Consider the following 27,882-nt stretch of genomic DNA (forward strand, 5'->3'; position numbering starts at 1 on the left):
TTAGGCTTTTGAGCGCATGCGCTAAAATAACTCCTCCCCTGAAAATATTGCAACACAGCAGCAGCCATGAGGTGACCATGCTTGCTGCTTCCTGCACCTCAAAAATAATAAGGCCTCCCGGAAAATAAGGCCAAGTGCTTATTTTGGAGGGGGTCAAAAGAAAATAAGACCCTATCTTATTTTCAGGGAAACACAGTATTTATCAAAGAGACATTGAGAATATACAGGCATTTTTCTAATAGTCATTCTCCTGGAAAAAACAACAATTTATTCCTATAGTTAATTGCTGCTCATAGTCTAGCAGATCAACACAGATTTCTCTTCTGAGAAAAACAGACAAGGGATGCAGTATATTAGACAAAAATCCAAATAGATTTTCTGAAAAATGAATCTTATTAACTTTACTTTGCATACCACTTACATAAGCGCTACGTTTGTGTTCCTTTCAATGAAGTTTTCTGAGAAGCATGGAGGTTTAGCACACTGTATATATGTGCATGCTCTGTGCAATCTCAGTGTTTATATATAAAAAAAGATATGTCTTAGTGCATAGTGTTGGTCTTGGTCTTAGACATAATGATTTTAACTGGGATAGGTTATCGAACTGGAAATTATCTGGGATAAAGAACTGGGTGCATGGAAGTATGAGTACAGCGCAGACATTTCCCTCAGCACCCATACAATTTCCTGTTCCATTTTATGTGATTTAAAAGCATATTTTCAAAATTAAATAGAAAGTGGGATGCCGTAGAACAAAGTTCTAGCACCATGTTTATTTATAGGACAACTTTTGAACTGCACAATGACCTACTGGGGTGTCAGAGAACATGTTGGGGGAGGACATAAGATTCACATTTGAGCATATAAATTTAAGTGACTAATCATGTTAACCAATGCAGCCATTTTGCAAACGGACTAATGTCCTAGTATCACCATTTTTCTCAGTATGTACTTCAGACACTTCAAAATTACAAATGTGCCCCCGACTCAGAAAGGTTGCCTAACCTAATATTTGAACATTGTGTTATTACATCTGCAAAAGCCAGCTGGCAAAAATCAAAGTGAAAAGTTAGCCAAAAATGAAGTAGTTACAAAGTGAAGCACCACTGCCACGGCATTATGGATTTTTCTCTCTCTCCCACTCCAAAATGAATAATAAAAACAAAACTAAATCAACTGTGGTGTCAAAGGCCTGCTGCTTTTTTTTACCAGACCAAAAACCAGAGAACTTCCTCACAACAGGATTGATTCCTCCTCTCTGGACAAAAGAGGAATGCTCAGGCCTACCAAAAACCCCAAACACAAGGAAATGCCTTGTTTCAGCCTGAGGCTCAGCTTTGTTTGGCTTCTCCTTTTGTCATCAAAATAGAGTAATTTCCCATTAAAAATAAATAAAGTGAGGAGCAAAGCTGACTCCCAAAGAGCAGGAAGAAAACAACAAGTGGTGATAAATATGATACAAGAATTTGGCCAATAATGTTAACCAACTGTGTCAAGAGAGAAGAGGTATAATTTCTTCATGTGCTATGACGCCTAACTTTTAATCATCTACACTGATTTCTAAAGTCCATTTCATCCTTCTCACAGCAAATATACCAGAGGGGAAAATCCCAAGGCACCCAACCTCAAACCAGTCCTTTCACAGCCTCCATTTTGGATGCTGCTGTTGATAACCTTATCCTAAAACCACCTTCTCCATCAAAGTCCTCACTGGGAAAATTCACAACTGCAGGAGGCAAAGGGAGAAGTTTCAGTCTTTGATTAATACATTCAGTAATGGAGATAGGGGGAAAGGGGTTAAAAAATTACTGGCTTAAAAAAAGCAGCAGGGGTGAGAGAAAAATCTCCCCACCACCTAACCTCGCTTAAATTTTTGGTTAAAAAAATAAAAATGGCGCCTGCCCATTGTCATCCCACCATAATTCAAACATCCAAGACATTTAAATATTATTCTGTACATATATAAAAGCCCCCAAAGAAAGGTGGGGGGGTGTTGAGGGGGACAGGGCCCAAGCCCAATTTTTCAACGGGCTGAGGCCTTGTGGGGGCTTCTGCCTCAGGATCTCTCCACTCTTGCAAGGTTCACAGTGGTCCGGGTCTGTGGTAGTTCATTGGCTTCTATGGAAGGCAGGAAGAGGAGAAGGAAAGAAGTCCTCAGAGGACGTCAGCTCGCTTATCTCGAACACGGCTCCTTGCTTTCGTTCGGGCTTTGAAGGCAGCTGAATTATACAGGTGCTGGGGCAGCCAGAGGGAGAAGAGACATACGTCACAATTAGCTCAGAAAAGTGCCAATTAAGAACACTCAGAGGTCACAAATCATGGTCAAAGTCTACCACGCCCAAAGTAATTTCCTGTTGTTGTAGTAACACTGAATCCCTTTACATCTTGTAGAACGTTCCCCATTATTAACATAATTCTGAACCAAAGAAAAAACAGGAAATTCTGTAACAGTAAGGACAGAGTAGGCTTGCTAGAACAGCACAAAGATCTTTAGATCAAACATTTTCATTAATTTCTTCAACTAGTAAGGTTACATAAATCCTAATGGTGGTGAGGTGGCGGCGGCTTACAAACAAATTAAAAACAATCATAAAAAAGGCATGTCAAGACACTAGTACTAGCACTTAGACTTATATACCGCTTCACAGTGCCTTACAGCCCTCTCTAAGTGGTTTACAGAGTCAGCATATTGGCCCCCAACAATCTAGGTCCACTCAAAATTAGTTGGCAGCTGAGGACACCAATCAAAATATTACTATGTCTCCTAAAGACAAACTTTTCCCTAAAGCGAACAGTCAGACTTGCCAAATCTAATGAAAGGGCAAGAGGACTGAGTGATTCAAATCCTGGGATGAAGCTATTCCAGAGGAATAGAAGCTTCTGGAACATTCAGAAGCAAGACAAAAAGGCAACAGCTCCCTCTCCGTTTTGCCCCCAATACGTGGTTTTTAAATATAGCCGGCGCAGTACTTGAAATGAGAATTTCACATTTGTTTTATCCTGGCATCTTTCCCTTTGAGGCGGGCTTCTTAGTTCCCTGATATCAGTGAAAACCACACGGAGCCTGAGCAAATGAAAGGAGAAACCTCTAGAAACCTTTCAGCCGCATTGATGACCTACCTTCTCAAAGCGTGAGATCTTGTTCGCTTTAACAGTGGCTGCATCCAGGACTAGTGGCGGACCCAGTTCAAATGTGTCCCGTAACAACTCATTGTTCTGGGGTGAGAAGTGCAAAGAGAAAGGAAGGCCCATTAGCTGATATACTGGGAGAGGCTGCTGACATAAGCAGATCCCTAGAACTGAAGATCAGTTTTGTGTCACGCTCTGGTGATCCACTGCTGAAATCTTATGCCTGTTTCACTACCCACATTTAAACTGAGCAGCAATAATTAAACACCACTGAGTCGAGATTCGTGCCTGATGACTGAATGGATCAATGCTTGCCATCTTGACTGGCTTCCCACTTATCCAAAGCTGTCCCAAGCTACTATCTCTCAGTAAAACCACACACACATGCAACATCTGCTTACCTGCAGGTGGTGTCTGACACCGGAACCAAGGGCCTCTTTGAAGGCATTGTATGTCCTTCTCCTTGCCCAACTGTCCACATACATGCACTCCAGTCCAAACTTGATGGTCTCCTCATGGCACTCCCCATTCTGTAGAGGGAGAACATGTTCTTCAGGATTTCAAAAGAAGAGCTTTCGTTAACTCCACCCACCTCACTACTGAAGGGTGACCCTTGGACTCTGTTACTTCCTCAAATGCTTAGAAAGCCCTGAGGCTTCCTGGATGCTGAATGCAGGGATCAATATATAGGATTTGTTTTAAAGCTGTGCAAGAGCTTACCAAGGAACTGCCAAAGAGGGCTCTGAACAGTCACAAAACAGCTCTATGATAATACCCTAAAAACACGATTGTACAGTCATCTACTTGGGATGGATATTATCATAAAGCTGCTTTGTGATTGTGTTTTGCTTCTTTTATAGTGAGGAGCTGTGCAAAGCACCAGCACCTTTCCTCAGCTCTGGATGGGAAGGGAGGAAATCTCTAGATGATGTTCCTCCTTTCCAGGACAAATAGGATTTTAAGTTAGACACTGGAACCTATTTTCTACACCTAAACGTTAGCCTTGGAACATTTAGGTAACACGAAAAAGGAGGAAATTTCTCCCAACATGCCCAGAGAGTATCTGTTCCTCAAAAGTGAACAGTCACCATCTGGACTACAGCTGGAAGACACATTCAAGTCATTAGGTCCCCTCCTCACTGCAAATGGAGGCTTCATTCCTGACAGATAATTCTCTAGCCTCCACTTGAATGACTCCTGACATTTGGGATCGTGAGAGTAAGGATCAGAAATAAAAGTGCTTAAGGATCTTTTGAAAAACCAACAGCTGTAAGCCCATCCAACCTCCCACAGTTCCAGTTAGCACAGCTTCCATAGGGTCCGTTAAGCTCTGACAGGAAGAGGCACCTCAATATAATGCAGGACATCACGGAAGATGGAGCGTTGCTTGCGTCGGTCTGTTTTGGCTCGATACTTGTTGCTGTCAGTGGCCAAGGCTTTTAGTTTGGTGCACAGCAGGTCAGTGTCCTCATAAAAGAAGTCCTCCTGGGGCCAACAGGGAAGACAGATGTTAACCTTAAGCTTAACTGTAGAAGACACAGTCTAACCAAAAGGCAGCCTGTCTTGCATGGGAAGAAAAGAATAAGTAAATCTCTTTCAAATGTTATTAATTTACTCTTCCCTATAAAAATGAGAGGTCTACAGTGGATGCTGGGTTGGTTATCATTTCCCCCAAATATCCCCTATATCTGCCTTAATTAAAATTGGTTTTAATACTACCATATTTTTCAGAGTATAAGATGCACCTTTTTCCCTCAAAAAAGAGGCAAAAAATCTGGGTACGTCTTATACATTACAAATCTGGGTACGTTTTATACAGCCTTTTTTGCCTTCTTAAACCCTGCTCCCTTTGCAAAAATGGCGGTGCATAGCCTTTAGGAGGCTTGTAGAGTGCTCCTAGGGGCTGAGGAGGGCAGAAATGAGAGAAAAATGGGCCATTTTTTGTTTGCTTTTGCCCCTCCCCCCCCCCGGGCCAAGGAGCACTCTACAAGCCTCCTAAAGGCTATGCATGCCCTTTTTTAAAACAAAAAATGGACCAGTTTTCACAAAAAAAACTGGTTGTTTTTTTGCTCGTTTTTGCCCCCCCCCAGCCCCAGGAGCACTTTACAAGCCTCCTAAAAGCTATGGATGCCCCCTTTTTTTGACAAAAAATGGACCCGTTTTGGGGAGGTCTGCAGAGTACAATTTTTTTTTTTAATTTGCCTCTTCAAAATCTTGGTGCATCTTATACTTCAAAAAATACAGTATGTACTTAAACATGTTCAAAATAGGGAGAGATTATTAATCTTGCATAACATCTCACACCTCACCAGCTAGTGAGAGCTGAAATCTCATAACATTTAACTTGTTCATAAGATTTCAGCAATGCAAGAGGGGAAGGGGCCTCACTAAGATCAGGTAAAATTAAAGAGTTATCAGCCTCGGTTCTGGTTCTTAGGATCTCCTGTACAAACAAATTGATCAAGCTCACATTTAATTAATTACAAAAAGGAAACGGTATCTATTGATTTGACACAGGCTGTTAATGAGAATACAGACTCACAAATATGGAATGCTTTTTTATTCACTAGTGAGCAATTTAAGCTCCAGCCTTGGCCGGGGATCATTCTGCTTAAGTAAGTTAGAGCTCAATAATATTAAAGTTATGACTTATCTACATTCATTCATCCAAGCCACTACAATGAGCCCCAAGGACCATAATACTTCTGCTAGCCATCCTGGGTGTCATGTCCAAGGGCAAGCCTTCAAGTATAGGTAGTTTAGACCCTGCTGGGTACTGGGCTGCAGATTCATCAGTGGTCAGCCCTTCCTCTACTAACAAACACCTAAGCCTTGCAGCCAAATTGAGTGCAATGGGACTCCCTTGTTTTACAGACCCTCCGCTCTGCAGACCCAAAGCATCATGTGAGTAAGTGGTAACCTGTCGACTCTTCAAGCAAGCTAAGTGCCTCATTGCTAGCAATTGCTGAGCAGGAAAAACTTTATGCTGTGCATCATAATGGGAAGAGGATTTAAACCATATAAAAACTTCCTTTCGCTGTTGGAAGCCACTTCATATAGCCTCATGCCCTAGTTTCATGCTTTCTCATTCCTGTCTCCTCCATTCTCAAATTTGGCATGTTCCTGACTAAGCTTGTGACTTTTCTCTCACTGTTTTCAAGACATTGCAGCATACGTTGTGGGATTACGAGCGGTTTGACCTAGCTTTGCACCTCCTCCTCAGACCCTGGTGGGCCTGTTGAGCAGACACATGCTTTTTGCTTCTCCTTCCTAACTCCACTCTTGTTTTCACGTCTCATCTGCTTCCACCATGGCTCTTCTTTGTTTTTCTGCCACTGCTACTCTTATCAACTCTCTCCTGGTGTGGGCCCAGCAATAAACATCCCCTCAAGCCTCACCCACAAATATATCCTTCAAACTGCCTGCATTCAAGCTTTCTTTTTGACTCTCTCGCCTCCCTCTTGCTACTTCTCTTCTAAAGCTCATTCTCCTGCATGTGCTTGGCCCCTAGTGACTCTAAAATCTTACACATAGTTGTACGCACCATACCTGCCTGCCTAGTGCCTGGTGTTGGTCTCCTTGCAGAGGTTAGGACATGCTACGGGGAAGCCCAGAATGGGCAATTAGATGGGCCTGAGAAGATAATGGGTCCCTGGCATAATTGCTCACTATCCACTAATATTTAATACTTCATTATTTTGAATACAATGGATCTATAAGGCATCTCGACTGGAAAATGCTCAATCCGGAATTATATATCTTTGTGCACATATGTATATATACCTGAAAGAGTCAGAATAGTAATTTCATACCTCTATGTCCCGGGCCAGTTCAAATAGAAGTGCAATTGTTTCACCGGCCACAATCCGCAGGTTGACATTATCACTGGAGAGCATCAGAGACAGTTTAGGTAAATGTCTGTGGAAGGAAATAATTAAGGATGACTAACAAAACAATGAAGAGAAGAATCATCATAATCATTCAACTATTTTGCAGAGAGGTTGCTGCTATATCTTTTTTGCAACAATCATCCTGTTCTCTGCATCTAGAAGATCTAGGCAAAGCTAATTGTGGATTCTCTACTAAATCCTGGTTTCTGTAGGCCAATTAGAATGAAGAAGATTTTCCTACATCTTAGAATAAATACTGCCTGATAAGATCAATCAACTCACTCATCCAGGATCTTCTTAATCTGGGTGCTTGGGCAGATGGTGAGGAGCAGCGACCAAGACAGAAGTGCATTGCAATGCAAGATCTGGAGTAGAGGACTGTGGTGGGTGGGTGCCAAGCTGGCATCCTCGCTGCATGAAGTGGCAAAGATACCTTCCAGGCAGACCAGACAGGTTACCAGGTCCTGAAAAAAGGAGAACAACCAGTCAGTTCTCACAAATAAAAACACAATAAGCTAAACAAGCTCTAGTTACTGTATTAGGGGTCAGAGTGTGATGGTTTCCAGATCCTGACAACTATTGACTAGTCCAACAGCTAATCTATGCTTGGCAAAATTTAGGGACAGGAATTCAACAAGCTCATTTTAAATCCCAACCACTATGCCTTCCAAATAGTCCATGTGGCATGATGGACACTTACACTTCCTCAATCTAGTGTCTATCAGATGTGGTGGACCTCAGCTTTCATTTTCCCAGATAACCTGGATTAAAGAGGTGGTCTCATACATCTTGAAAGTTCCTGGTACATGATGGATAAGTAGACAACATGATTCACATGATTGTCTACTTCGAGGAAGAGCCGATTGACATTGTCCTGTGAATTTCAACAGGTAATTGGAGGCAGTCACTGTTTCTTGATCTAATCTATCCTAAAGAGTTGCTCTGGGGATAAAATGAATACAGTAACTAAGTCACTGCAAGCTCCAAAAAAGCAGGATAAAAAGGAACCAATAAACAGACCCCCCAATATAGCATAAAAATTCACCTTGTAGGGAGATGGACAGCATCAACATTTAATAAAATTTAAAAATACAGACATTCTTCTTAGAATTTAGACTAACATTCTTTATAAAAATGATGCTTACTACATTGACAGAATACCATTTCCCATTCTATTGCAGAAGTTTGGCAGGAATTAATAGAACATCAAACATATCCGTGCCAGGGTGAGGAAGGGGGGGGGGAAGCGCATTCCACGCATACTTTCAACTAGTCGGATCTCAGATTACTGCAGCAGACTTGGGAAGGGTGCACCTCATTGGGGAATGTGATTTATGACGCAGACTGAGGGGAGGGAAAGAACAGGGGTAAAGTTCAGCTATAATTTAAATAAGGCTAAGATCTGACTGTGAAAAGATCTTCCCAATATAAATGCTCCTAATAAATTGCTAATTTTCTTTTGAAGTTTGGCCTGAGACTCATGAATCAATTAGGGCATTTTTTAGAAACCTGACATCCCTCTCCAGAACCTCCTTAGAGTTCTCTTGTTAATGAAAAGAGTCAGCACATTCCAAATTCTGTTTCTCTTTAGGAGACACCCTGAATGAAGAAGAACAACATCAGGTTCACATAATGCACCTAAGAAGGAGACTCATGGAGACAGCCGCAAGGGAAAGTATGGCTTTTTTTGGTGCTCTCCAAGCTTGGTTGTTTTGCTTGCAGACATTCCGTGGCCAGTCTAGATAACATCATCAGTGCCATAGCTTTCCAGTCAAAGCAGTCTTACCCAGCAGCAGCAAAAGAGAGAGATCAAGACTAGCCCTTTTTTTAATTCCAACCAGCGAGCCCAAACACAGAGAAACACTGGCATACCTCCATATCTGCAGCAGCAACATAGCAGCACATCCCAAGAGCGGTTGCACACTGTCAGTGGGGAGACAAAATAAGAGAAGGAAGGAAGGAAAGGTGAAATCATTCAGAGCAATGATTCTGATGCATCTCCTTTTGCTGCAAACCCGAGAAAAATACGATACTCACGCTCTGCCGAGCAACAGGGCTGGCTGAGGAATCAGTCAGGATGGTGATGAGGAGCGGCTTCAGACTGCGAAAGATCTCCTCACCTTCTGGCCCTGAGCCCATCTGAAGGCACAGTAGTGTAAGAACAGTAGCAGCAAGGGCCTGCTCCTCCCCTTTACCTAACAGGGAGAACAGATACAGAACTATTCAGGGCCTCCAGACCAAAAAAGGAAAAAGCAGACAACAAACACCAGACACTGGAAGCAAAAGGAAACTGGATACAGTGGGGACAATGTGGTCTTCTTTCAGTATCGGCACAATCAAATCTTATTTTATTTATTATTTTAAGGCAGTGAGTGACTTGCAGGACACAAAGAGCGTGTCAAAAGCTAAACCAAGGCCACAGACGCATGCATGTCTGATGTAAATGAATCCAAACATTAATATGGGACAAGTGTTTTATTCCAACAAACACAGGAGATCCTATACATCTCTACACTAATGTAGCACAGATGGAAGAAAACCAGCTTACGTTTTCGTAAGACACCTTTTGTTTCGAAAGATGCTTCATTCCCCTCTCTGAAAATTCTTAAGACATTAAAAGCGAGGCTTGCCATTCCTTTGGAGAAATGCCATGTTATTATTGGCTTCTATTTTCAATTTGATAATGGCAGTTATATCTGTCTGCATTCATGGCTATTACAAACCTAACTTGAACCTCCCCAAAAGGATACCACTTCCCAGGTTCACAGAGTAAGCAGGGACACTTGAGAGAATGAAGTTAAGACTATGTGAAAAAGACAGGAGCTCTTGCTGAACATTTCACTGGTGAGCAAATCAGCCTCATCTTCCATCTCCACAGCGTCCCAAACCAACTTATCTTTACAAGATCTTTGCAATGATTGGTGAGATCACATTTGATACGTTAAGTATTTTCCTAGTTCCAAGTGTCCAATTACAGGAAGGGTGAAGTTAAAAAGTGCAACACTTAAGAACCAGCAAAGCAATCAATTAACACTATTTCAAGTCCACATGATTTACAATGGGAGAAAGTGAAGCAGGTGCTTATTCTGCCGTTAAACTAAAAGCATCTGAAGTGTTTTGACTGCAGTGATTCAAGTCCAAAAGTTTGAGACCTTGGGAAGCTCACCTTTCTTCAGGCACTTCTCTAAGGAATCTGTGACGGTGAGCCTGCGTTCCAACAGGAAGTCAAAGAGCGTCTTGGAGGAGAATGCTAGCCGCAGGCTCTCGAGGGCAGCCTGCCGGGTCTTGGCACTAGAATGGCAAAAAGGTGGTGGGGTGGAGGGTGAGAAAGAAACTGAGAAATGACACCAAGCCATGCCTGTAAAATCCTCCCCCTCAATCATCACGAATGCTAATGATGTAGTCAAATATAATGAACTAGTTGATAACCCGCGTTGCCCGGGTATTTATTTATAGGAGGAAAATGTCCGTACCAAATGTAATTTATAATGTTGGATTTTCCCCCTTACCAGAGAGAGCCCTCTTGTGGAGTACTATGAAGCCGTTACCATGGCAATTTCACTGCGCTGTACAGTAGGAGCCATTTTACGCCAGTACAGTAGAAGCCATTTTACAACAGGCTGTATCTTAACAGAACACACACCCCAAAGGGTGTTGTGGGTGTCTTACCCCCACAGTATTTTATTCCAGAATGTAAGTCATCTGTGTACCAAGTTTGGTTGAAATTGCTCAAGGCATTCCAGAGGTATGCTGGAACATACATACACACACACAGCACCACTTGGAAAAATTTGCCCCCCAAAAATTCTGGGTATGCTGAGACACATTTGCCCAACTTTTCTGTGCCAATTACCTGCCAAAACCATGGCCTGCACTAAGCCTCTCAAGCCCTTCCCCAACACATGTGTGACCTGCATTGGCCTTAACCTAGCTTCCCCTTATCCCTAACCCCTGTTTCTTACCTGGGATACACGCTTACAATCTGCATGTTTTGGGATTATGACAGCAACAGGGATTGCTGTTATAATGCAAAATGATCATGTGATGTCATGCTATAATAGCTTAGCAAAGGCAATCCCTGCCCCAATTCTCATTGTAACTTGAGAACTACCTGTAATTCTTTAGTCTATTATTCCAGAAACTTTGTAGACTGATATTTACTTCTGGGAGCAAAATGCAATCCAGAAGCAGAGCTGGCAAACCCCAGGAGCCAAAGTGTGAAGATATAATAACCATTTCCTCCAGCATTCACTCTTTCAGGCTCCAAGGTGGAATGAAGACGAATCACTGAAAGTTATTAGCCTATAGAGGATTATGTTGATTTTTGTTGTAGTTAAAAGGAGGCAAAGAAGGCAGGATGGGAGGTATAAAATTTATATGCGGAAGCAGGTAAAGACATTGTTTAAGATTTTAAAAATAATGAGAAGCTGAGTTTAATGTTAGAGAGTATATTGACTTCTCTTTCTTGGGGGGGGGGTTTCCCCCCCTTTTTTCTTTTTATTATTCTTTTCTTTTTTGTTCTTTATTTTTTTTTTTTTATTATTATTTTGTAACTTCTAATCTATTTGGTTTCAATATACTCCAGACTTTGCTTGATAAAGAACGATGCCGGGAATGGGACCTGGGAACTCGGAAGGGGGTCAGGGAGGGGGGTTTAGGGGGTGGGTGGGGGGGAGGGTGGAAATATAGACTCAATTTTCAGAACAATGAATGCACTTGGATACTGTTGCTTTTTTTTTCTTTTCTTCTTTCTTTTCCTTTTATTTTTCTTTTGTTTTAGTACAAAACAAATAGACCAATGAATACTAGAAATACACCGAAGCAAGGTGTAGAGGGAAAGAAGAGGGGGGAATTAAGAGGGAGTGAGAAGGGAATGTAAGGAGGGTGAGATGGTGGGAAGGGGAGAAAGGAATGGCTGAGGGGGAGGGGAAGTAGAAGAGGGGATTGTTGGAAGGGAGAAATGAAAGTTGGAGGGGTAGAAGGAAGGGTGTATGTAGGATAGAAGTGTTATGAGTTGTTTATTGCTTCTTCTTTTTTTAACTGCACAGTATTTAAGTGATTGTATAAAGGAAAATCAAAATGTAATAAAAGATTAATCTTGAAAAAAAAAAAGGAGGCAAAGTTCACTCTGCACAACTGAAAAGCTTGGCCATAATGGCAGCAGCAATCTGCCATTCAGCGTTCAGTGAACTTTCGCCAAACCTTTTCAGTGGATCTGCATCGAGCCAAGCCTGGCTGGTGTGGTAATGATTTTGGCAAAGCTTCAAGTTTCCTATGTGCTAAAAGGAAACTCGGATCTCCAAGCGCAGGGTCTTATGCAAGCAAAATGAATTACAGACAAGTGGGAGGAGCAAGCAAACTTGAGTGAAGCTTCATACTTAATTCCGCCTCTATCCCCCCCATCCTGTGTGTGTGTATTTAACAAAAAAAAAAAAAAAACAAACCCACAAGGGAAGTAGGAGAGCAGTGCCCCCTGAATGAATACTGCTCATCCTCTGTGAATGGATAGGTGAGGACTAGCTCTTGTCTGGGAAGGGCCAGAAAAGCTGAAAATCAATGGGAGGATCAGAAAGGACACAGCTGGCTAACACTCCAAGAAGAACCCAAGTTTTAATGTAGAATCTTTGGTGCTCTCTGAGCTTGGTTGTTTGCTTACAGATGTTTCATTACTTGACTAAATAACATCATCAGTGCTAGTGAGTACGGGGTTTGCTCCCTGCTTATGTCTATGGAGATTCTCAGTCATCCAGGTCACGGTTGTCCCAAGGATGCTTTTTCAAGAGGCAACTGGACTTTCTGGTTTTTCTTTGAAGACGTTTCGCTTCTCATCCAAGAGGCTTCTTCAGCTCTGACTGGATGGTGGGGAAAGATTTATACTCCTTACAGACAACTGGTCATTTGCATTATTTGCAGTTTTCCTCCCAGTGTAGGTGAGGATATGATTTTTCCCTAGGTATTTCCTCAATTAATGTTATGTGTTATGCTTCGTTGTCTAGAATCAATCCTTGCTTATCTTAATGTTGGTTGCTAGAGAGGATATGTTCTGGTTATTTTTGGTTTCTTCTCAGATTTTTTTTAATTGTCTCATTTGAAGGGTGTGTAAATGTGGCTTAGCTCTATTTATCTAGTGATGGCTGATTAGTCTGAATGCCAAGCTTCAAGGAATTCCCTTGTCTTCTGTGATTTGGTTTGGTCTAGGATGAAGCTCCCAGCTGAAACTATAGTTGTCTCTGTCCATGAGTTGTCCATGTCAAAGTATGTCCATGTGAAAAGAACTGAGCAACGTACTGTATAGAAACAGGGAACAAACTCCATAATTACAGCACTGATGATGTCACCTAATTAGATAATAAAACCTCTGCAAGCAAACAACCAAGCACAGAGAGCACCAAAGACTCCATAATTGAACCCTGAGTTACATATATTATCTTCTATTGGTACAAGCCTTAATTTCAGATATTTGCCAGAGGTGAAACTATTAAAAAACTACTCAAAACAGGAAATGACAATAGAATTTCCTGAAGGTAAAAAACATGCACAGAACTTAATCTCCCATGAGTAAATGAATGGGCTGAAAAATATATTCAGTTCTGAGTTTAAGAAATAGCAATAGCAGTTAAACTTATATACCGCTTCATAGGGCTTTCAGCCCTCTCTAAGCGGTTTACAGAGTCAGCATATCGCCCTCACAGTCTGTGTCCTCAATTTACCCACCTCGGAAGGATGGAAGGCTGAGTCAACCTTGAGCCGGTGAGATTTGAACCGCTGAACTGCAGATAACAGTCAGCTGAAGTGGCCTGCAGTACTGCACCCTAACCACTGTGCCACCTTGGCTCCACCCACTATTCTTTCTTCTATGCCCCCACCTTGTTGCATGGAGAATTGTTTTTAGCATGCACCCTGCGCTACTTCTGACTTTCAAGAAACAGAGTTCTACACAATCAAGACGATTCTTCTTAATTTAGACTTGCCCCAAACAAGTATTTGGGTCAAACAAAATCAGAATCCACGCCACAGCTCCAATCTCCAAATGGAGAAGCAAACCATGGGCAGAGTTGCCCATTTGTTGCTGACTAAATATCTGACTTACGTTGCTCTGTCCAATTTTATTTTCCACCAGTTATGAACCCCAGACTGAAGGTACAGGAGCCTGTGGAAGAACTGATGTGTCAAATTCAGATATCACCTGATCAGTCCACCAGTTACTCAGTCTGCCTCACTCTCCAAGATGGGGCAGAAGATGAAGCCATCATTAAACTGGCTAGAATGGTGCAGCTACATCAAATAAAATGATGAAAAGGCTACTGGAAAATAATACATGTCAATGATTACCAAAGACAATGTGAATGTCTACTTACATCAAAGGATTAGCAAGTTCATTTCAAAAGACAATATTTTAGATATTTTGGATAAAGTTTAAAATCAAATACTAGTTTTGGTTCTGGGCACCCAAGGGTATATGTATCTCACCTTTTGTCCATTACATTGTCAATGCATTCTTTCAATTTATCTTCCATCTCCTCTTGCTGTGCTTGCTCATCTACTGCTTCCCCTCCTGAGAAAAGCAGCAGAAGAAAAGAAAAAAGATCAAAGCTGTATTAGACCAGCCAGACTCAGAACCTGGAATCCTGCAACCTTAGAATAAAGAGGACCGGGGCTAGAAATCAGGTCTGAATGGTACTGGCAGAACTGCAAAAAGGATTCTGTAGCCTAGCAGTTCAACAAGCTTTTTGTCCCACACACTTGTTCGATAGGCTTTTGGCAGCTCTTGAACTACACATTGTTCTAGCTGTGCTCTTGTTTTAAAAGAATTAGTTCAGAGAAATTAGTAACGGGTAAGGTTGTAATAATAGCAAAAAATGCTTACATTTTAAAAAAACCATTCAACTGAAAGTCATTCAGGCCATCAGCTTGTGTAATAAATTCCATGTAAGGCGTTTTTAGAGCCCTGATGTTTAATTCCAACATTTACCATATTTTTTGCACTATAAGACCGTAAGACACACCTAGCTTTTGGGAAGGAAAACAAGAAAAAAAAATCTGCCTCTGAGCAATTTGCCTCCTTGCAGCAAACAGCCTGATCAACTTGGAACAGCTGATTGTCAGTACTCTACGAGGCTGATCCAGGTGCCAATCAGCTGCTCGTACTAAATCAGGCTGTGCTGAAGATGACCAGGCTGTTTGCTGCAAGGAGACAAATTGCTGGGAGGCAGAGGCTGAAGGGTGGGGGCCAGCAGGTGGGCATGGCTTCAGCAACATTCACTCTATAAGATGCAGACATTGCCACCCACTCTTTTTTTTGGGGGGGGGGGTATGTCTTGTAGATTGAAAATACGGTACTTTTATCATTGCTACACACTAGGTTATCTTTTCATCATTTTTCTGAATTATTCTGTTTGTGTTAATACAATGTTATTTTAGTAATTGTGTCTTTTCAAAAGCACTAGCTTTTAATAAACTCACTGTCTGGGGAACCTCAACACATAGTGGAAGTATTTGCTAAAAATTTAGTAACCTCTCTTTTATGAAATCAGCTTCTTTTATACCCCTAACACCACTCAATTTATTAAAAATAAGCAAAGGTTGCCTGCCAATAACAAAAATACATTGTGTTGGGTGTGTAGATTAAATAGGCATTTATATAACCAAACTTTTTTCATTATGGAATTTCATTGACAATTCAGCACTTGCAAGTTAATACTGTACATATTTATATGCTAGATTAGAAAAATATGGCTTTTTCAGTTTATAGAACAACCAGGTTTTTTAAACCATCTTTTGCCACCACTCACCAGTCACTTCCTCAGCTATACTGGCACTTTCACTGGCACTGCTGTAATGACTGAGCACTTCACTAGCTGCTTCATCATCACTTGCTGGAGACTCCATCTTGGGGTTGCTACGAGCACCTAAAGAAAGCATGAAGAAGATCACAATTGATCACCTACAATGGATTCAGAACTTGTCTAGCAAATGTTGTATCTGAAGAATGTGAAGTGCATTATCTTTATTCCAGGTGAAACACAATTTGCCAAGAAATAATTTACCATGATGTACATATAATCACGACAAGCTAGTCACAAGACCATCATAAATGTTACCATCCCTGATCAGAAATCTAAAAAATCAAGAGGTGTAATATTATTTTCACTATTTCATAGGAGAACTCACTAACCTGCTAAAAGATGACTAAGATAAAAAATAACAATTGCAACATATATTTGTACCTGAAAAGCTCCTTGGGAGTTCTTTAGATGGAATAACTTAATTCAGAGATAACATAGTTGTTTGGATTCATACACTCTTAGTTGTTTGGATTCATACACTCTCAGTTTATTAAGAATGCTTAATAAATTAGCATGTGTCCATCATATTGAAAGGGAGACAGGTGAAGGCTGAGGTATATGACCTGTGAGGTATATTAGGATTTATATTTCCTTTCTATTCTTACCATTAATGCATTTCTTTTCATCAATAACATTAATATTTATATTATGCTTTAGAACTAAATCAAGAAATGGCAATTACTGTACCTTAGAATCTACAAAAATACCACATAGACAAATTATCAACCTAGTCAACTCCAAGCTTAAGGGCAATACAAACAGCTACCCATGTCACACACACAAAAGAATAAACTATGAAAGCTGCTGATATCACAAGCAAAATGAAGCAATATGCAACATAAAAGTCACCAAGGCTAGTTCTGGAACCACACATACTTAAAATCTAGATCAGGATGCAGAACCTATGGTCCCTTTCTTCTTTCAATAATATCTCATAATTTCCCCTTCCAATCTATAATAATTTTATAAAATATTTGTCCAAAAAGTTAACACAAGAGAGAACAGTTAATGATCAATCAATCTACAGTCATTCTGGTGTAAAAAAAACCAAAAACCTACAACCAAGAGAAGGTTTAAAAAGGCAGTGGTGGCAGAGAATTTTTTTCTACTCACCTAAAGCCCGAAGAAAAGCCATCCCCTCTCTTTACATTCTCACATAGCTCTGTTACAAGCAGACAGCAATAAGCCTACAAGTGATCTTTGAATAAAGCTAGCCCTATCAGCTTTGGCACACTGTACTGATAAATACTAAAGGCCTGGACTAAGAGATAATTGGTACTAACCGCAAAAAAAAAGGGAAAAAACAAGGAGAAACCCAATCACCTCTTTCTCTGACTTTAAAGGACCAGGCTTTTGCTCAATACCCATATAAAAGTCCCCATGGAGTAAACTTATGATGACAAATAATCTTGTTCAGAATCTGAGCTATGTGGTAAATGTCTTCTAAGGTAGTAGAAGTAGTACTAAAAAAAAATGCAGGAATAAAACATCAGCCTTAAAAAGTTACTCCCAATAAGCAAATAGCAGACGTAAAAGAGAAGGAAGCTCTTAATGCTTTCAGACTTCAGGGACCAGCTACAGATAATCACCCTTCTAGGTCTGGGGTGATCACTACATACCGTATCTTTCGGAGTATAAGACACACCTTCCCCCCCCCTAAAAGAGCGTGGAAATGTTGGTGCGTCTTATACCTCGAATACAGCCATTTTTGGCCTTCCGAAAGCCTGACTCCACATCACATTTTTGCGAAAAACTGACCTTTTTTTTTTTTTTTTTGGTAAAAATGGGGCCCTTCCCACAGCCCTGCAGAGTGCTGCTGTGGGCTGAGGGAAGGCAAAAACTTTTTTTCCTTACTTACCTCTTTGAAATCTCGGTGCGTCTTATACACTGGTGCATCTTATAGTCTGAAAAATACAGTAACTTCTAAGAAACCAACCCTTCTGGCTGTAGAATTTCCATCATTTGGGCACCCAGGTCAAAAAGCCATGCCTGCCTCCTGCAGTCACATCTATCAATTTCCTCTGACAGAGAAGCTGACAGAAATGTAGACTAAAATGGCCTCAACGTACTTAGCTGCCTGAGAAAATGTGTTACCTCAGCTGGCCTCTTGGAAAGCTAAGTATAAGAGCTCAACCGCGGATATCAGAAGTAAGGACAGCACCTGCTCCTAGCCTGCCACATCATACTTGAAGACTTATTGCAGGTTATTAAGGCGACGCATAGACATGGCACTTGAAGGGCACTTATGCCAAGTGCAGCATCCGGAAGGTGTGGCCTAATTTGAAGCCAGTTAATCTCATGATGCATCATGTTTTTTTTTTAAATAAAGCAGCAAAGGTATTTTAATATTAATTGTCTGTCTCAGTCAACACTACAGCATCCACATTCCAAGAAATGTTCTCTGAAGCATCTCCAGTCTGCTTGGTTACTGCATTTGAAAGAGTGCTTCACCTTAGATAGCCTGATGGAGAAGTCAGGCTGGATGGAGGCAGCTGGGAAGGCAGCCAACTCTTGTGCTGAGCCAGCTAGTCTTCCCTTGTTAGACCGTGATAAATCAAGCTACACAAGGACCAACACACGGGTGGTGATTAGCCTGCAATAATTAAGATATTATCACTCTAGCATAACAAGAAGGGATATGAACTGTGAAGAACAAGCATACTTGGGTTCAACAGTCTGCTTCATAAGCAAGCCCTGAAAGGAAGACCAATAGTCAAAGGCTCCTAAAACTATTGTTACACAGGTGGGCCTGTTCATGTAGCTTTCCATTAAAATATTTAAATGTGGAGTTTCTTTTGGGGAGCAGAGGTTATTCCACCAGACAGAAAAGATGACACAGCCTACAAACAAGTTCAGGATAAGGCAACACAAATCCTACTTTTCAGCGTGATCAAGTAGCAGAGAAGCCCCAAAAGCATGAGACTAAAAGACTGGGAACAGGAAATGTACTTTAACTCCTATCCCTAGCAACAATGTAGTTGGGATATAAAACTTACTCATCTCCTTAAATAGAAGTCGGCAGTCAACATCAAGGGAGTGTCACTGAAGGGTTACTGGTATCTAGCTTTCCAGCTGATACAGCAGAAAGCTGACCAGTGGCAGAAGCCAGATGTGACTGAGCACACAGGTGGGCCCCAAAGCAAACAGGGCTGTTTGGTGCCACCCTGGGACAAAGGGAAGCTGGAGTTACTATGCTATACCAGCAGGGCCTGTCAATCACCAAGAGGTGACCTGGCATTTCTAACCCAGACAAAGAGCAAGAACAATGAATTAACTGCCGGACTAGCCAGATGCACCTGTGCAACTGAAGTTGTATTTAATCTGAGCACTTGCAAACAGCCTGCTAACACACGCCAAAAGAAACCAGCATCTTGATTTTTGCAGTTATTGGAAAATCACGTTTGGTCCTACTGAATCAGTGAAGAATCAGTGGCTGTCCAATGTACTCATGTTTCCCTGAAAAGAAGACTTGGTCTTATATTAATTTTTGCTACAAAAGACTCACTAGGGCTTATTTTCTGGTTAAGTCTTATTTTCAGGAAAATATGGTACTAAATGCACCCATTTGGTTGACAATCTTAACTGGGGCTTATTTTTGATGTAGGACTTACATTACAAGCATCCTGAAAAATCATGCTAAGGCTTATTTTCCAGTTGGGTCTTATTTTCAGGGAAACAGGGTATATTAAAATGGTCCTCATTGAACCTACATCAGCATTTCATTCCAAGGTGGATCACCCATAGACCATAGTTTTAGCATGTGTTTAGTTTCCCCTCCATGGCTTCATGGAAACCTTTTGGGGAATTGAAAAAATTGTCTACTGATTGAGAACCATTTCATTGGCATTACAGCGTCTTCACTGCTCTTTGGTCTGCCTAGTGGTTCTGCTAAGATTCTCAAGGCTGAAATCAGGGGAAATAAAGACTACCACACAAGCTGCAATTAAGGGAAGTCAGAAATGTCTATTATATGTTTAGGAGGACACAGAACCTAGAGAGAGAGGGAAGTTGAAAATAAGACTGCAGGGGAAAAAATCACAACAGATGGAGAGTGGGAGAACATTCAGAACAGAGTTTTTAAGGCAATGTTAGTGTAAAAAGGCTCTGGCAATTCAGAAAGGAACGTACTCAATTTCTTTAAAGTAGCAATTTTCAAATACATCAGCAGAAAATAAAATAATCTATGAAGAAAGTTCAATAGACTATATAATAACCTGCTAAAACCCTAAAAGACCAACCGTAAAATGCTAGATGCCTATTGAAGGAGGATATTCCAGTTAGGATTCTACCAGAGAAGTTGTCCCCATGCACCCGAATCCCACAAGTGTGCAAACCTAAAAGAAGGGTGGCTCCAGGTAATTTTAAGAAATTGACAGGTTTGAAGGGGAGTAGTATCCTTGGCGCAATCATTGATAATTTTGAATTGTGCCTAGAAATACATGGGAAAACAATTAATCAAACATGCAAACAGGTTTGCAGCCTATCTGTTGTGTATTAAACCAAGTCTTCAAAAGTAGCCATATACCCAATGAAAATTAGGAGCGATTACTATCTGATACTAGAGCAGGGGTGTCAAACTGGCAGCCTGTGGGCCGATTGCATCATGCCACGCCCACCCCAGCTCCGCGAAAAAACATCGCGAAACGTCACGTGATGCCGTGAGTTCGACACTTGTGTACCAGAGCATGGAGAACTATGATTATTTTGATCCCTGGTGGGTTTTTTTTTAGTTTTATAAAATAATAAACCAGCTAGTTGAAAGCTCAGCCTGTCAAAAGATGTTGTACATATAAAGGAGAATATCTGTAGCCCAGGGTTGACATGAGGGGTCCTTGATGCTCTCTAAGCTTGCTTGTTGTTGTTGTTTTTTGTTTTTTTGTTTTGCAGATGCTTTATTACCTAAATTAGATAACATCATCAGGGCTAGTAAGGAGTGGAGTTTGCTCTCACTTTATATTCCAGTGGCTTGCCAGGTCAGTGTTGGTGGGGGTGCTCTTAGAGATTATTTGGTTGGGTTGTTTACTGTTTGCTTGCTGGCAGATCCTTGATTGGGGTATTGTTGACTTGATTGTTGGTCTGATGTTAATCTTGGGAGTTAATCTGTGTTCAAGTGGGTGCTGATTGCTGGTGGGGAGGTGTTTTGGTCTTTTTGTTCCCTTTTTGGCTTGTTGATTGTATCTTTTGCATAGTATATAGATTTTATTTATGTCTATGTGACTATTGATTGCTAATCTGTCAGAGTGCCAAGCTTCTAGAAATTCCTAGCATTTCTGAACATGTCTTGGTCTAGGATCAGGGTGGATAAAAATTGATATTTTTAAAAAAAAATTAGTTTTTTTTAAATTTAAATTGGATTTTTTAAAATTAAAATCAGTTTTTTATTTTTATCAAATCTATTTTAATAAAATGCTTTTGGAGTCAAAATCTATCTAAAGGTAGTTTTATATTTAAGATACATTAATATTTTAGTTTATTCAGCATGAAATGGGGCTTAGTTATGTAGCATGAGGCTGTGTATTCTGCAATATTGGGACTGTCGGTGAGGCAACAGAGGATCATAGAAGGAGCCGCTGCGGGACAGAGATGATAGTTGCTCTTTAAAAATTATCATTTAAATTGACTTGATTTAAATCCAGCCTTTTTAGTAGTGATTTAAATTGACTTGATTTAAATTAAATCTACCCTGTCAAGGATGGTCACAGTTTTCTGACTAAAACTAAGGATATTTCCATATGTTGTAAAATATTGTGTCTTCTAACTGCTTGTTGGTGTGCAGTCATTACAATGAATGTTGTAGATGGCTCCTGGTTTTTCTCCTAGGGCAAGATGGGTCCAAAGACTGCATGGCTTTTGAACTTCTCCTAAGTGCAGAACGCATCCATGAACACCACTTAGCAAAGTGTTTCAAAGGGAGCACTCCAGGTTTTAATAGAGGACATTATAAAATAATACTAAATAGAGAGGAGACCGACCAGCCAGTACTCTATGCAGTTGTCTATCTGGAGAGTCCCATGACAACTCATGCTAAGGGTTAGGGGCACCAGCAGCTGGGTGGCCTTGGAACCAGCTCGATTCATGGAGCTTAGCCAACTACGTCATTACTTTCATGCATTATAGGAGGATTTTGTGACATTTCTATGGTGGATCAGCATGCCCCATTGCTTTTCTTTTTGAATTAGCCCGATGAAAAGACACACATGATAAGTGTTATTGCTTTCATTTCATCAGAAAAACTGCACTGTCTGGAAAATTTCACTTTTCTACAATGAGAGATCTCTTAGATAAGAATAGGGCCTTCTGCAAGGTAAAACTGACCTGCTGAATTACAACACATGCTAGACTCCTATTTTTTTTTTGAAAATTCCTTAATTCAATATAAGATCCTTATTCTGTTTGCACAACACAATAGAATGCCCCATAGTCAGCTGAATCAGTTTACCAAATTAACCACACTGAAAAATAAGTCAATCAGTGGCTGCATTTACTGTATACAAAAATTTCCATCAGAAGCTAGTCACATTTAGTATAGTTTGTTAGACGAATCCAGACTAAACCAAGTAATATTACTTTACATAAAAAAGGGAAGCAAGGGTGAATGAGATGTAGTCAATTAGGTTACATCTAAGTGTTGAATAATAGGAAGACCAGCATCATGTCTTCTATAATGATTCATGTAGACTTCAACTTACATTCATTTAGTGACCATTCAAATTTATAACAGCACTTTTTCCAAAAGTGATTTATGACCATTTATCACATTTACAACTCTTGCAGCATGCCCACAGTCACATGTTCAAAATTCTGAGTTTGGCAATTGGCATGTATTTCTGATGGTTGCAGTGTCCTGAGGCCATGTGATCACTTTTTGCAACTATCTGACAAGCAAAACCAATAGGCAAGTCAGATTGACTTAACTGTGTAATTAACTTTCAAACTGCAGTAATTCACTTAACAAGTGTGACCAGAGAGGAATATAAAATGGGGCAAAACTCACTTATAACTGTCTTGCTTAGCAACAGAAATTTTGGGCTCAATTGTGGTTGTAAGTCAAAAATTATGTGTATTTCCTTTCCATTTGATTCAAAAGCCTCTCATTTTAGATTAAACCATGGTTTCTTTTAACCATATTTTCTAGAACAAACCATGGTTGTGTCCATATGTCACACTAAATCAAAATCAAAGAGTATTATGGTTTAATGCAATGTGTGAAACCAACTATATACCCATTTTTCACCCTATGGTGAAAGTTTCATCACTCATATTCTCACTCTGGGTTTCTGTGCACAAAAGCCGTTAGTACTTTGAACTATTACAGGAGTTATTTCAATTTTGTACACAGCAATGCACAGAAGCTACTTGAGATAATACAATGGTCACCAAATAAACATTTGATGACCACAGCAGAAATACTACAGAGCTGGCAAATATTGCTTTCTCCGAGGCATCTGGGCCACAGAGAATTAAGTGTTAAATGTTTAACTATGAAGTCAGCATGTCTCAATGTAATCCTCTTTATACAACAAGAATACAAGCATTACTTCTTGACAACTGTGGATGTGGCTACTGTCTAACTTACAAAAAATCAAAGTACAAAACAGAATGATAAATCAGTGAGATGAAAAGTGAACATGGAAAGTTATTTGTTCCCAGCAGCCAACAGCAGATTCAACTAGATAATAGAGATACTATCGGCAGTTGTAACTCAAGTTCCAGCATTGTTTTTCTAGTAACAAGGCAAAATTAGACAGGCACATGAGCAGCACAAGATTTGGTACATAGACAACTATGCAATGGCAACAGATCCTGTGAAAAGTATTTCTCCTATCAAACCTGCTTTATTTCACACAGCTTAAAATACCAATAGACTTTGGGCTGTCTGTCAGTCACACTATCCAGCTAGTTTTGTGTCACAGCACAAGAGGCAGTCACCCTTCTTTCCTTGCTTCCAGATGTTAGAGGCAGCATTCTCACTCAGGCCACGTGGCCCGCATAGCCCACCGCATAGCTCATCTTTTAATGCACACAAACTAATGTGTATTCAACACAACTTATTTCCCCCAAAAATAGGGAACAGGGATCTCTATGTGGGCTTATATTCTGGAAACCATTTAGTCTCCCCTAATAAGCATGAAAAGAGAAAAAGGATATATGGGGGGGGGGGGGAAGGATATTCAATCAGGATCCAGAACTAGAAAACAAGGAAGTGAGATTTTTCTTCTTCATTTTAAAAGGCATTTATTTGCTGGACTTTGGGGAGAACAGCATTTCAGGTTAAAGTACCCGGCAGGCGATAGATATCCTCCCATATCATTTTCAATGTCCCCCCTCCCCTCCAAATTTACCACCACGTTTAGACTTCTTCCCCACGAATCCCACATCACGCCTGACTTTCCACCCACGTTTCTCCACCCGGGCGCTGGGGGGAGTCAGGAGGAGACGAGGAAAAGGTCCGCTTTGCGGGCGCGCCAGTCCCTCTTGACACGCGGCATTCTAGCCTGGCTTTGCCGCTGTGGCAGCTGCTACAGGTCCTCCGAGGCCACACGGGAGCCGAGCCGGCGGGCACAGCGATTAAAGCTCGCCCACCTCCGAGGGAAAGGAGCTTCCCGCCGGGCTTCCACCCCAAGGAGGCAATCGCCCACCCAATGCCGCTCTCTTTCGCCCGCGCCTTACCTCGCCCGCCTCGGCGGGATCCTTCTCCCCGGCGTGATCGGGGCATGGCTAAACCGAGCGGTTATCAGGAGACGGTTTCTGACCGGGCGGCGCCTCTACGTTGTAGATCGACGGGTACAGTCGCTGCCTCACAGGGGAACCACGCCGTTCGCTCCACCACCATTTTCCTTTCCGTGATTGATTACTCGCTCTCTTGCCCCCGCCAAGCGAGTGCCGGTGCCGCTGGCGCCGCCGTTCCCTCTGGGAGCTGGAGTCCTGGCGAGCCAGGCTTGCCCAGTTAAGGCGCTTTGTGACAAAGGAGGGCTGAACTACGAGCCCCATGATGCTTCGCGCGCCTCCCTTTCAGGAACCTGCTGGAAAACTTAAGTCGCGGAGATTCAGGGGCACGCTAATAACGCAGCGCTGGAGGCAAAGAACTACGACTCCCGAAAGGCCAGAGCAGAAGGTTCGCTGGCCCATAAGGGAATCCGCGGACTTCGGTGCCGCATGCTAAAGACTCCCGCGAGTTTAGAGAGGTTTCCTCTCGCGCCCTCCGCTGGAAAAATGGAGAGTTCCGCAGAGGCGACCTGTATTCCCCCAGCTGGAGAACAGGGGGAAAAGGCTTAAGGAAATATTAATGAAAATTACTGAAATATATTTGGCCGGGGGTGAAAAAAATTAAGCAAACAGTACTCTGTGTTGTTCATTTTGAATAAGTCGAACGCAAATATTGATAGTTTCCTGATTATCTGTACCATAGACTTATCATTAAGTGCTGTACCTTAGGATTCTTGACGAATGTTTCTTGCCTTTTTATGTACACAGAGAGCATATGCACCAAAGACAAATTCCTTGTGTGCCCAACCACACTTGGCGAATAAAGAATTCTATTCTATTCTATTCTATTTAGACTTGTGGGACGATATTATCACGCAACCACGACCTCCTTGAATTTTAAGCAGGAGAACGACCCACCGGGGCGGGGCGCGAAAGATGGGAATCATTCTCCCACCTTTTGTCCTTGTCTTGCTTACAACCTTCATGAATGGCCCTCCATTCCTACGCATGACCATTCTCTTTTCCTTGGGCGGGGCATCGCTTCAGGACCAGCCCATTAAAAATGAGTCACCCGTAGGCGGAATGGTACATTCCATTGCTTTCGTGCTAAATTCAACGTGGCTTAAATTTTATCTTGGGAGGTTGAGTTTCATCTTTCACCTTACTTCAGTTTAAACTTGAAGAAACGTTCGTATATTCAATGGCAGTTTGACTTTTTCAAGAAAATAGTTATTTTAAGGTTCTTTCCTTTTTTCCCCCTCTGTCTTTTATTACAATTTGAAAAGTGTCCTTGTTTGGCCAAATTAGGTTACCAGCCTTGTCCCTAACTTGTGGGTCCATTCCCCCATTCAGTCTACTGCCCAGGTGTTTCATTTTGATTAAAAATCTCTTATGATTATTATTGATTATTAAAATGAAATACTTTCTACACAATCTTGCATTGGGGGGCTACTATATCTTGCCTGCCAGAATCAAGACTATATTGGCAACAAAAAGATATAGAATACTCCACCCAGTCTTTGCTGCAATCTCCTAGCTGTCTGGCTTTTTTGTAGCCCAGATTTGATACTCTTAGCCAAGCTGCATATTTTCCTTAATTTTAATTATACATACATACATACATACATACATACATACATACATACATACATACATACATACATACATTCATTCATTCATTCATTCATTCATTCATTCATTCATTCATTCATTCATTCATAAATACAACCAGTCTTTCCATTTACTATTGATGAAAGAAATGTCCTTCTGGGTTCGGCTCCAAGTGGGGAAAAAGACACTGGAGACATGGCGGCTGCTTGGAAAGATAGTTTATTGTTGGGCAGGGCCACATGGCTTGAGCCCTGAACAGAAAAGGTGATCACATGCTTCAATGTTGGTGGAGAAGAAGAGAAGGGCTGAGGGAGGGGCTTGCTAGGCTTTTTATAACCTGTTCAGTCCCACCTCTCTGTTTCCTGTTCCTGTGTAAGGAATGTATTCTGATTGGTTATCAGACTCCCATGGGGCCATGCAGGGGCTACTCTCTAGGCTGTGTTTTGAATCCAGGTATGGATGAGTTCTCAGATGCCATGTGAGGAGTTGGGGCCAATATTATCATGCTTTTCATCCCATCCCCCCTGGAGCTGAAGTGGAGAAGTCTTTATTATGTAAAATGAACTAGCTTGGCCTTCTTAATGGCCCATTAACAAAGTGGGGATGGGCAGGATGCTACAGGCAGCTATTCTGTCTTTTAAAACATGTTTCTTTCTTTTCACATCCAGAGAAATATTCTTCCTTTTCAATATTTCCTAGGATATTTCATTTTTCTGGGAGAGGGCTGGATGATAACTTCCCACAATATCTTTGCAGGTCTGTAAAACAAAGAAAAGCTGATGTAAAATTATGATGGTTTACTTTAGTACCTGCTTCAAGTTGCCATTCCTAATTGCAGTTGCTAAGCAAGGACTACCTTGTTTAATAAAATAGTGGATGGTTGCAGGCCAGTTATAAGGGGGAATCATCAAGCAGCTCATTAGAAAATATTAGTGAATCAAAGGCATATCATCATTAAGGTCACTGAGGCTGGAAAGGTGTCTGGCAATGAAGCAGATGGAAAGCATCCTTTATTTCTTTGCTGGCATCTCGTGGTTGATGAACCCTGAGTTTAAAAAGATCAGTGGTGCTGAATCATTAGCTCATTCTCTGCTTTGCTTAAATTAATCTACCCAAGAATTGGCATACTATAAAGACAGTTTAACACAATGAGCATTTGTGTTTAAACTTTAGAAGTACATTAGTGATTTGATTAGGTGAACACTATGCTAATTTACCTTTGCAAACTGAATGTTAGTCCAGCCTCTTTTAAACTTCCAGTAAAATGAAAGACATTTTTGTCACATGGACAATTTTTATATACATATGTGGGAAGTTATCATCCAGCCCTTTCCCAGAAAAATGAAATATCCTAGGAAATATTGAAAAGGCAGAATAATTACAATACTATTTTTGCGTTATATGAAAATTTTTGCTGCCCCGTATAAAATTTTTAATGAAGTCCCCCCTGTCAAAGGTGTCCCTCTTTACCAATCTGAAAATCTGGTCACCTTATCCATACCTGGATTCAAAACACAGCCTAGAGAGTAGCCCCTGCATGGCCCCATGGGAGTCTGACAACCAAACAGAATACATTTCATACACAGGGACAGGAAACAGAGATGTGGGACTGAACAGCTTATAAAAAGCCTAGCAAGTCCCTCCTTCAGCCCTTCTCTTCTTCTCCACCAACATTGAAGCATGTGATCACCTTTTTTGTT

The 27,882-nt window shown here is 41.1% G+C and overlaps 1 protein-coding gene across 1 annotated transcript; it reads right to left on the reverse strand.

The window, feature by feature from the left end:
• Positions 1–726: 726 nt before the first annotated feature.
• Positions 727–24,731, reverse strand: IFRD2 (interferon related developmental regulator 2). The gene is made up of 12 exons (XM_014068484.2): positions 24,536–24,731; positions 15,812–15,928; positions 14,490–14,574; positions 10,186–10,310; positions 9,057–9,214; positions 8,892–8,942; positions 7,302–7,483; positions 6,942–7,047; positions 4,477–4,614; positions 3,531–3,659; positions 3,121–3,216; positions 727–2,235 (listed from the first exon to the last, which is right to left on the reverse strand). The coding sequence occupies exons 1-12, from the start codon at positions 24,579–24,581 to the stop codon at positions 2,155–2,157; spliced, it is 1,314 nt and encodes a 437-aa protein (XP_013923959.1). The 5' UTR covers positions 24,582–24,731; the 3' UTR covers positions 727–2,154.
• Positions 24,732–27,882: the final 3,151 nt, after the last annotated feature.

The sequence above is a fragment of the Thamnophis sirtalis genome, unplaced genomic scaffold (assembly GCF_051295495.1).
Source record: "Thamnophis sirtalis isolate CommonGarterSnake01/CBP01778 unplaced genomic scaffold, rThaSir2_p1.2 scaffold_3, whole genome shotgun sequence".
Lineage (NCBI taxonomy): Eukaryota > Metazoa > Chordata > Lepidosauria > Squamata > Natricidae > Thamnophis > Thamnophis sirtalis.